Consider the following 10654-nt stretch of genomic DNA (forward strand, 5'->3'; position numbering starts at 1 on the left):
CAGACTACAGATTAAGATTGAGATTGAATTGGCCAATCAGAGTTCACCAAACTTGAGCTTAGTGAATTTTGCTCTGATTGGCTAAATTTCGATTTAATCTCAATCCTAATCTATAGTCTGATACGGGCTTAAGATCGTATGGACCAATAAACATCGTGTATTAAGCCGCCATATTTATGCTTAATGCTCAATGCTCGATGCTCATTGGTCCATACAGTCTTACGCTCTATGCACAATGCCAGGCAACAGGCAATAGGAACAGGGAATAGGAAATCAGATTGGTCAATTATTTCTATTCCCTGTTCTTATTGGCTAATGTCTATTCCTATTGCCTGTTGCTTGGCATTGTGCATAGGGCTTTATGCTATGCACATGCAGTTATTTCATGTGCGATGGACTTATGGCTCCTGCACACAGGACGCGGCAAGCATTATCGCGTCCTATGTGTAGGAGCCATTAAAGCGGGCAGCACACACCCTTACATAAAGGCATAATGCATAAGAAAATTGACCAACCAGAGTTCTCATTTCTATTGCCACGATGAAAATGAAAGACTCTGATTGGTCAATTTTCTTATTTGTTGTGCATTATGTCTTTATGCAAGATGTGTGCTCCCCGCTTAAAGCGCACCCATTGGGCGTTCAGCGGAAAAAGCGATCAGTAAGCACTTAGCGATTATTGATTCTTACTGTTAGATCCCTAAATCTGGACCAATTACATTGATGAATTGCTCAACTGTTGTGCAACTGTTGAGTTCGCTGAACGCACCCAATGGCTTGGTTTACATCGTACATTTGATATGCGTACTAAATAGTAACTTTCTATTAGATAATCTTAATATCGACGATATATATAAACAATGGTATATTAATTTGATATAATACTCATCAACAAAACGTATTGTAATGATTGAATGCGTCGCTGCCGTTAATATGCATTGTCGATATTAAGATTATTTAATAGAAATTACTATGCGTATCAAGGACATGATGTAAACCAAGCCACTGGCTGCTTTCAGCAGATAAAGCTGCTTTGCAACTGTGTAAAATTCGTGAATCTGATTGGTACATGCTCTTGGATTTAACCAAAATTAAGAGCTTACTCCAATCAGATTCACGAATTTTACAACAGTTGCAAAGCAGCTTTCTCTGCTGAACGCAGCCATTGGGCGCATTCAGTAGAAAAAGCGCTCAGTGAGCAATCAACGATTATTGGTTCTTGCTATTAGATCCCTAAATCTAGACCAATTACATTGACAAATTACTCAACTGTTGTGCAACTGTTGAGTCTGCTGAATGCAGCCATTGGCCGCGTTCAGTAGAACAAGTGATCAGTAAGCGCTCAGTGAGTTCTTGCATCTGATTGGAATATAGTTGAAGATCTAAAAGAATATGCCAAATCATATACAAGAGCTCCCTGAGCGCTTACTGATCACTTGTTCTACTGAACGCGGCCATTGATTGCGTTCAGCAAAGAAAGCTGCTTTGCAACTGTTGTAAAATTCGTGGATCTGATTGGTCACATACTCTTGTATTCAACTCAAATTACGAACATACTCCAATCAGATTGACGAATTTTACAATAGTTACAAAGCAGCTTTCTCTTCTGAGCCAATGATTTCCATTCAGCAAGCAATCCAGCACGAAAACAAGATCGTATACCGCTGGCTTAAGATGGCGCGTGAGTTGAATCTTGTCGAGAAAAGTGCAGTGTATTGACCATCTAATTTGCTATTCTTACAATTCTTGCTCATGCTTACATAGTCAAGCATTTTGAGTGCTTCAAATCTTTGATCCATGTAGTATTTGCATTTTAAAAGAATTTAAAATTCAGGTATTTCTGTTCTTTCATATATATTATGTATAACTTATAGATATATAGATTTCTTACTTATCAAATGTCCATTATGTAATAACGTATATGTAAGTGAAATTTTAAGGCGCGAAATAGAGTAATCATAAATTAACAAAAATAGGATTTCATCAATTATATGTATATCAAAAGTCAATGAAGTAAAATCATTAATAATTTTTAGTAATCTTGACAGAAACTATATAGAAGATATGTAATTATACTTTGTGAACATATTTCTTGCACAAATATCTAGATAGTCATGTTAGAGAATATATTTGTTGCATAATCTTCATCAGATTTAACAGTTACTTTATTAAGTATGTCATCCTTCGAAATCATCTTTATTAAACTAAGTTGATCACTTTAAACATCACAAATTATCTTTTTATATGAACAGTGTTTACATGATTTATTTCTATATTTTTGTCATATTTTTATTACAAGGAAGTCAATTAAAATGGGTAGTGCTCTTACTACTGCATCTATATCAGCCACTAATGTAATAGCACCAGTATCTCAACAAGTTGCCAAGCTTAGTAACATGGGAGAAATACAGAGTAATCCACCATTAGAATGTCCAATGCACAAATCAAATCAATTAAATACTATAGATTATATCAGCAAATGTCCCATAGATAAAATGGATGGAAGTGATATAAATCCACTTAATATGGTATAGTATAATAGAAGAGATTTTATAAATTGATAATACATACATACACTTGTTTAATCTTGCAATATATATATATATATATATATATATATATATATATATAATTTAATCATAAATAAATGAATGCATAATTGTAGATGCCACCGGCAAATCAGCAACCTTCTCCAGGTCAACCGTTCCCATTACCAACTGATAGAGAAGTCTCGACGATACCAGATGCAACTAAACCTGGAGAAACCTGGTTATATCCTTCTCAACAGATGTTTTGGAATGCTATGTTAAGAAAAGGATGGCGATGGGAAGAGGATGATATCAATCCACAAGTTATGGAAGCCATAGTAAAGATTCACAATACCAATAATGAACAAGCATGGAAAGAAGTTCTCAAATGGGAAGCCCTTCACGCACACGATTGTAGCAATCCCAAACTGCTCAGTTTTTCTGGGAATGCAAAAAAATATTCTCCACGTGCACGTATTCGTTATTGGATGGGGTATGTTTTTCTTATCATACAAACTATTAATTATAAGATATTAGATTTTGAAGAGTTAAATAGATAATAAAATAATTTTTTAACTGATCTTAAGTGAAGTTTAACAGAATTTTAATTTGAAAATTGCAATCATATATACACATCAAATAATGATTTTCATCAACATTTTTGCTCAAAAAACAAAATATTTGTTAAAAATACATCTGAGATCTTTTGAATATAACAAATTTCAAATAACAGTATCTATTGCATTATAAGGTCTTATAGTGAAACATTTTTTTAGATATAAACTGCCATTCGATCGACATGACTGGATTGTGGATCGCTGTGGTAAGCGTATCAGATACGTTATTGATTATTACGAGGGTGATAAAGTCCACGAGAATCACTCGGTCGCATTACTCGATGTACGACCCGCTATGGATTCGTGGGAAAATATTTGGGATCGAATGAAAGTAGCATGGTGGCGGTGGAAATACCAAACTGACGATAAATCGGTATCTACTGCCAATGCACAGAGTAATTAATATAAGTCGGCACTAACATCAAATATTTTAGTTTGAAATTTTATTGAAATAATAATGCCTTAACGATCGCATATAATGTGACGCTTATTATATGTTAAGACATCTGTATGAAAATTTACAGAATATCACGATAAAATTAAAAAAGTGTGTTCGTACATCATAATCTTTTTTCATTATAATAGACTTTAAAGACATTAGCCTGTAATAGCTGAAATTTATATATACATATGTTTTAAATTTGTATCATACAAATGAAAAGGTAGAATAAAAGAGATGTATGATGTACCAATACGTAATACTTAATAAGTACAAAAATTACTTTCTTTAATGTACTTTAATTAAAACTAGTCAATGTAGAGTCAAGCGAATGTAAAGAATCTCGTATAAACTAAACGATAACCATTTTTAATTATAAGATAGTATTATTTTAATACAAGGATTTAAATAATCTCATCATATTGTTCATTTTCAAATATTTAACTTCTTTCGTGATTTCTCTCGGAACTTAAGTCATTGATATAACAAAATTTAAGAATTTATTACCATTAATATTACCAACAATAAATGTTCCTTTATATTTATTAAGTAAGATTTTTTACAGATATATGATAATATATGTGCGCATATATTTCAGTCACAGTTTTATGTTACAAATCGTAATAATGAATAGAGTTTTTATGAGTTTCTCAAATTCTGTATCATTAATGACTACATTGTTTATTGGAATTTGATAATTACTATTCCTTTTTTTCTCATAAAGAAATTATAACAGATTTATTGTATTTTTATTATGAACTGATTTTAAACTATAAATTAATTTTTGTTAATAAAAGATTAAAACAAACCTAATGCAAATATTAGAGATGATTCATATCTTCGCTAAATTATTTCACTTAATTATATATTCTAAATATGATCATGAAAGATAATTAGACAAATATTGTGATGTCGTAATGTGTACATAATTTTATTGTCAACATATAACTATTTACCTTTCTTGCCATTCACATAGTTTACAGATTTGGATTAACTTAGTGACTTTGTACATGTTACATGGTAAATTTTACATAACTTTGTCAATGATAACGTCGAGATCCAAATTTTGTCAATTATGAAAAAAAAGAAATAATTACATCATAGAAAATTTATCTCGACAAATTAAGATAAATTAATATAATCTTAAGCTAAAAATTTACATATAAGCTTAATATCTAATACTACTTTCACGATAAACGTAATTGACTTTAAAAGCATTTATCCTGATAAGTTCATGTACAGAGCGACACAGATATACCAAGCCATGTACCATCTACAAATTTTCAGTGATTTACTCTTTAATACAAGCGTATGTCTAATGTTACAAGTGATATATGAAACCCCTTAAATATAATATACAACATACGATCATACAGAAGATGATACTGAATTTCTGAATGAGTATGTAACATTGAACATTGGATGATCGTTCAAATTAATTCTATTATTACAAATCGTCATTTATACATATTAAAGGCAGTTATTGGGAACTATATTTGTCATTGGTATAACATAAATAAGCATGTACCAATGTCTTATATAGTAAAAGTATCCACACAATTATAAAGAAAAAATATATACATATATATTTATATCATATGCTTTATATATAAAATTTTAACGAATTATTTGTAACTCAACGTTACCATGCATATTATTTTATTTTCATATATTAATATACTGTGCTATGTACTCCATTGATTTTCTTTAACAATCGAAAAATTTTAAATTTCAATGACTCGATGTTACATAATCCAGATGTATCTTATGCCTATATAAATATGTGTATACATACATATAATTAAACTCTTACAATACCATTGATATGAATATCGTAATAATATTTTATACATTAACCCTAGTTCTAATAATTGAAGAAATGTTTGATTCGCTGTTCATTTGTCGTTTCAATGAGAAGCAGATCATTAAATGTGTACATCAGTAATTGGCAATTTCTGGTAATGTCTACTTTCTTGAGAACACCTCACGTTGGTTGCATTAATTATCACTTCTTTTGCGTTATTTATACATAATAAAAACTAACCGAGCAGGAGAAATACTATTTTGAACTATAGAACGTGTTTCTTAAACTTTACCTTTAGCTAAATTACTGTGTGATTGGGAAAATATTATGTCATATATTCTCTTTGTTGGCACATTAAATAATTTATATACACATTGATATCGTGATATGATAGAAAATCAATACTACCAACGTGCTTGTCCACATCTTATATATTCTACATACTTTAATTAAAAGTGTATTTAATAGAACTAATTTAAAATGTACTACACATAAAAGTATAAGTAATAAAATTTAATTCGTAATAAAATATAAAATAATAAATAGCAGAAGCCATCTAAACACTAAATTATGCTTTCATTATGTTTGAAGTCGCAATGTGGAAGTATACAGGATATCTCGCTTACATACGTGATATTCTGTATACTAGAATTGATATAAGAATTGATAGCATTGATCTATTGCAAAGAAGCGTCGATTAACATGCAGGTGAAGCGACTGGGATATATAACGTTATTAATATAATTAGACACACCCTTTCTTTGTGTATGTACATACATGTTTACATGTATCTATATGTAAAGTAAAAACACATACTTTTAAAATTTATATTCCAGATTTACATATGATTCCAGTTACACATGACCAGTCATAGAACTATGTGTTCATTTATGAGAATTTTGATTTATGTATCTTATTCTAATTTATGATATCGAGTGTTTCAAGACACACAATTTTTTCATCGCCATTCTGATCTTATGTAAGTAATTTATAGATCAAATCTAGCGATGTAAATTTTACAAGCGTTTAAACTAGTTTTATTATTATAATATTATATGTAAATATAATTTTAAAAGAGTGCCTCCTATGCTGTCAAACTGGATTATACGGTAAGTAACCGAAACAATTATTAGAACCGCAAAGACAAGGAGTATCACTGAGACAATGGACGGAATTAGCCGCTAATCCACCAGCATAATCAAAAGTCACTTCTTCTCCATTTTTTACTTCCCTACATGCGAATAAGCATAACCGAGGTATAATTCCTTCTATTCTTACCGGGACGAGGCTAGAGTTTGGATCACAGCTATGATTAGCATAGCGCCCAATATTACCAAAACACTTCGGATCTATACAAGTTACAATAACGCGTTCACCGTAGTGTTCGCGAACTATAAGCACATAATTCATTGCGTTATATTTTTTATTTATTTCAATTCGGTATCGCGCTTCTTGCAAGCTTATTACTTCCCCAGCGTATTCGCAAATAAATTGGCCCTTTTCGATAGTTTTAGTCGTGAAGAGACCGAGACCTTTGCCGGCGACCTCACGCACAATTAAACAGTCTAATGGGCCATCTTGCACCAATCTATTCCCGCAATACGATTGGCATTTGCAGTTAGTATTACATTCGAATATAGGCACAGCTAATTTTTCATCGATAATTCGTGCATTGGAATAATTAGCAGAACCACGTGTACAAGAGCAATTGTAACATTCAACTGTGCACGAGCATCCTATGGAATATTCCGATTCGAAATCTACTATATCTACGCCAGGTCCCGGTATATTATTTGTTACATACATCACGTTGGCTAGAGCGTGTTCATATTCGTCATTAGAAGCGGTTGCTTCCATGCTTACCGCAATCGTATATCAATAAAGAAACCCGAAGAGGTCCGAGATTGCCTTTCGACACAAAGGCAGCACGAGATAAAAGAGGAAAGAGTTGTTGCTTTATAATAAAAAAAGGGGGTCCCCGTTTTTGTAAATTAAACTTGAATTATTTTATCGCGCGGTACTAACCTTTAGAAGTCCCTCAACCGATGACTTGATAGATTGGAACGTAAAAATAGCAGGTACTGCTAAAACTTTGTAGCTCATATATATTACAGCACTGAACAGAGACGCTTCGACGGTGAATTTCAAGATCTTACTTGACATTGACGGTGGCGGTACTCTATGAAAAAATAAAGTGATAAATTGACGAATAATATATATCAGTTGAATATATACAGAATGTTTTACATGTTACGATTAACTTTAATGATAGATTCCCTAAAGCGATCCAGTTAATTTTTTCTTAGTAAAAATCTTAGGTAATTCTCCGCCCCTTTTCGCTAATATCATTTAGTTATTGACGTTAAGATTGCGGAGATAATAAGAAATTCTATATAAGGTATATTATAATAATTTTATACGTACTTTAAGATAGGTGATATATCGGTAGGCTGAACTTTACCCCAATTCTCGATAATACCTGGTGTGTGCCCCAAACCAACGATTCCAACAACTCGCATTGGTTTGATACCATGGGGTGTAAATTGAGGCATACAAGCTATTTGCAATGAGTATGTCAAGTAAATGTCTCTCTCCTTGATGAACACTTCACCCAATACTGGAAATTCCCCTTTCATGCTGGCAATCATTTCATCCAGCATCCATCGCTGTTTACAGAGCTCGACATCTTCTTGGGTAATGGGCATTTTCATAAATGCTAAGTGCCAGCCTAGTTTTATGGTCTGCCACCACGATAACGACCGTAATGCACGTTGCATTGTTATATTAATAGGTCGATCGGCCATGTGAATTATACAATCTGGCACCTTTTTTGCCTGAAATACACGTAAATCAAGTTATATTAATCAGGTGTATGAATAATTGTTTCTATTAAATGTACACTAACCTCTTCGAATGCCCTTCGGAATTCACCACCGGGTGGCATTCCGAGTTCTTTGGCCACGTGAGCTGCCATTCTTAGCAATAAAATATGCAATAAGCCATTATAAATTCCTTCCTTTTTAAGAATATCCAAAATACATTCTATAAAAGAAGTCAAGTGATTATATAACATATAGACAATTGCAAAATTATATATACACACACACAAACTCACGAAAACCGATGTCCTTAGAATAGTGAAACATAGCTTCTTCATCAAGTTGCAATATACCAACTCTATCTCTACACAACTCAACCACGACTATATGAGGTTGGACAGCTTGTATAATCTGTAGAAAATAATTTTAATGATATATTTGCTAAATATTGACTTAAAAAGAAGGCATTTGTAAAATCATAATTGTAATAAGACAAAAAAAGAAAGTACATATTCCAGTTACCTTTGACACATCATTTTGACTTTCAACACTAAAATGTGCTGTTCCTATTAGGTATAATTTTCCGCCATCTGGTGTGGTTAATAATGTCACAGTATGTGGTAACCTTTCATCGATAGTAGGATCATATTTTTCATCACACACTTTAATAACACCCGCTTCCTTCATTTTACTTGGTATTTTGGTACTTAAGTCAGATTCAACACTTTCTGTGGCAAAAATATATAAGATTAAAATTTAATATAGTAGATTCAATGTAAAATAATGTGTTTAAATATTTTATATAACTAAATATATTTAGTATTGTATCTATATATAATTCTGCAATCACCAATACTTATATCTTGAGATCTTGAAACTTTCTTCTTATTTCTGTATTGCACTGGCATTCTTTAAGAATGTTAATGTACTCTGAATTTGTCTTATATTGCAGTAGGACACAATGGCTGATTTTATTATTAGATTATAAAGACTTTACATGAACGTGAAACCTTAGAACATTAGCTACTTCAGAGTATCACAGCTAATGACATCATCACACACAGAGCACGTTTATTTTTTTTAAAAGTCAAAAGTACTGAGATAGAGGACAATAAAAAAAAGTAGAGAGCAAAAGAATATTTTGAGTTCATAGAAATATCTGATTTTATTTATTTATGCTTTCATGCTGTATAAAATATATAGTAATTTATATAAATATACATAACAATGTGTATATGTGTGTGTGTGTCTTTTACCTGTGTTGGTAACAACTTCCTTATCAGAAGATTCTGTGTTTTTCTCAACATCATTATCCTTAATTGTTGTTGATAATTCACAAGTACATTCTATTGTTGTTCCAGAACTTAGTTTTGGTTCAGAATTAGTTCGGATCCTACGTGCTCCTGTTGATTTAAAAAAAATGTAGTTACCTCTCTCATCAATGTCAGAGTCTATGTCAATATAGTCTTCATAACAGTCATAGTTTTCTGTAGAAAATCCATCTTCCTGTTGATCGTCACTGATATGTTGATCAACCTCACCAGGTTTGGATGCCATTTTTTCATCTGAAAAATTCATATTCTGGTGTGACATATTTACTTAAGTTTTTAGGGAATACTTGTATATTTTGTCACATTCATATAACATAAAATTGTTATAGCTGCACACTACAAGAACTATCCAGAAACTTGCATAAATAATATATATATATATATATATATATATATATATATATATATATATATATATATAAATAATTAAAACTTGCACATTTGTTGATTGCCAAAGAAATAAAGAACACCTCTAAATTTTTTAAAAATTCAATTCTATTACCGTTAAATATTTTTCTTTTAACAGCCAATATAAATTGCTGCATGTTTTTAATCTTGTAGAAAACTTTCGACACGGTTACGACGATATATTCCCCGAGTCGCTATAACGATGAAATTCTCAATTTAACTTTTATTAGATGAATTATTAATATTTATGATTTGGAGCACTTACACAACGAACCAAAATTTGAGGGAAAAGTTAGCGTATGGAGAGATGTACATCGAGACACACGTCAAATCAATGCATCATACTGTAATAACCGTGGTTCTGAATAAGCAGACTAGATTCGTGTGTCAAAGAAGACTTTTTACTGAAAGCGTTCATGATAAGCGCTTATCGGTAGTGTTCTGTACTACGTTAGCAATATTTGTCGGTATCTAAATTGTTAAGAAATATCTAGTGAAATAACAAATTAATGTGATACTGTTATTTCGATTGTTCGCGAGACATATCGAATTATTTTAACTTATAGTTATCACGAATGGTATTTTTCAATGATACAAGTTATTGACAAATATTACTAAAAGAAATACGACTTTCTGCGGATTTTCCAAATTTTATATGCCGCTTTCAATGAATTTTTAAAACTTTAATGAATTGTTTTATACAATTTTC

At 31.5% G+C, this 10654-nt stretch overlaps 3 protein-coding genes across 7 annotated transcripts; 1 reads left to right on the top strand and 2 right to left on the bottom strand.

Annotated features, from left to right (window-relative positions):
• Positions 1-1686: 1686 nt before the first annotated feature.
• LOC116846621 (cytochrome c-type heme lyase) lies at positions 1687-4657 on the top strand. 2 transcript variants are annotated; one of them, XM_032820697.1, is made up of 4 exons: positions 1687-1833; positions 2299-2527; positions 2665-3020; positions 3304-4657. In XM_032820697.1, the coding sequence occupies exons 2-4, from the start codon at positions 2312-2314 to the stop codon at positions 3545-3547; spliced, it is 816 nt and encodes a 271-aa protein (XP_032676588.1). In that variant the 5' UTR covers positions 1687-1833; positions 2299-2311; the 3' UTR covers positions 3548-4657. The 2 variants fall into 2 exon arrangements, with proteins under 2 accessions (XP_032676588.1, XP_032676589.1); XM_032820698.1 differs by having other exon boundaries at positions 2303-2527.
• LOC116846622 (histone-lysine N-methyltransferase SETMAR) lies at positions 4499-7270 on the bottom strand. The gene has a single exon (XM_032820699.1). The coding sequence runs from the start codon at positions 7242-7244 to the stop codon at positions 6480-6482; it is 765 nt and encodes a 254-aa protein (XP_032676590.1). The 5' UTR covers positions 7245-7270; the 3' UTR covers positions 4499-6479.
• Positions 7271-7356: 86 nt separating this feature from the next.
• Positions 7357-10422, bottom strand: LOC116846620 (traB domain-containing protein). 4 transcript variants are annotated; one of them, XM_032820693.1, is made up of 8 exons: positions 10211-10422; positions 10040-10139; positions 9463-9771; positions 8729-8934; positions 8503-8617; positions 8293-8429; positions 7812-8221; positions 7357-7566 (listed from the first exon to the last, which is right to left on the bottom strand). In XM_032820693.1, exons 2-8 carry the CDS (start codon positions 10080-10082, stop codon positions 7395-7397), a joined length of 1392 nt encoding a protein of 463 aa, XP_032676584.1. In that variant the 5' UTR covers positions 10083-10139; positions 10211-10422; the 3' UTR covers positions 7357-7394. The 4 variants fall into 4 exon arrangements, with proteins under 4 accessions (XP_032676584.1, XP_032676586.1, XP_032676585.1 ...); XM_032820695.1 differs by having other exon boundaries at positions 9637-9771; positions 10211-10419; XM_032820694.1 differs by lacking the exon at positions 10040-10139 and having other exon boundaries at positions 10211-10416.
• Positions 10423-10654: the final 232 nt, after the last annotated feature.

The sequence above is a fragment of the Odontomachus brunneus genome, unplaced genomic scaffold, assembly GCF_010583005.1.
Source record: "Odontomachus brunneus isolate Ranch 3 - 2012 unplaced genomic scaffold, Obru_v1 Obru_scaffold_066, whole genome shotgun sequence".
Classification (NCBI taxonomy): domain Eukaryota; kingdom Metazoa; phylum Arthropoda; class Insecta; order Hymenoptera; family Formicidae; genus Odontomachus; species Odontomachus brunneus.

Bases quoted from the DNA above. Each gene is read 5' to 3' on its own strand.
- LOC116846620 (XM_032820693.1), bottom strand. From the start codon at position 10,082: ATGCAGCAATTTATATTGGCTGTTAAAAGAAAAATATTTAACG. The intron at 8,430-8,502 runs GTGAGTTTGTGT...CTTCTTTTATAG, and splicing joins TTCTAAGGACATCGGTTTTC to AATGTATTTTGGATATTCTT. The intron at 8,222-8,292 runs GTTAGTGTACAT...CGTGTATTTCAG, and splicing joins TCCGAAGGGCATTCGAAGAG to GCAAAAAAGGTGCCAGATTG.
- LOC116846622 (XM_032820699.1), bottom strand. From the start codon at position 7,244: ATGGAAGCAACCGCTTCTAATGACGAATATGAACACGCTCTAGCCAAC.
- LOC116846621 (XM_032820697.1), top strand. From the start codon at position 2,312: ATGGGTAGTGCTCTTACTACTGCATCTATATCAGCCACTAATGTAATA. The intron at 2,528-2,664 runs GTATAGTATAAT...GCATAATTGTAG, and splicing joins ATATAAATCCACTTAATATG to ATGCCACCGGCAAATCAGCA. The intron at 3,021-3,303 runs GTATGTTTTTCT...ACATTTTTTTAG, and splicing joins CGTATTCGTTATTGGATGGG to ATATAAACTGCCATTCGATC.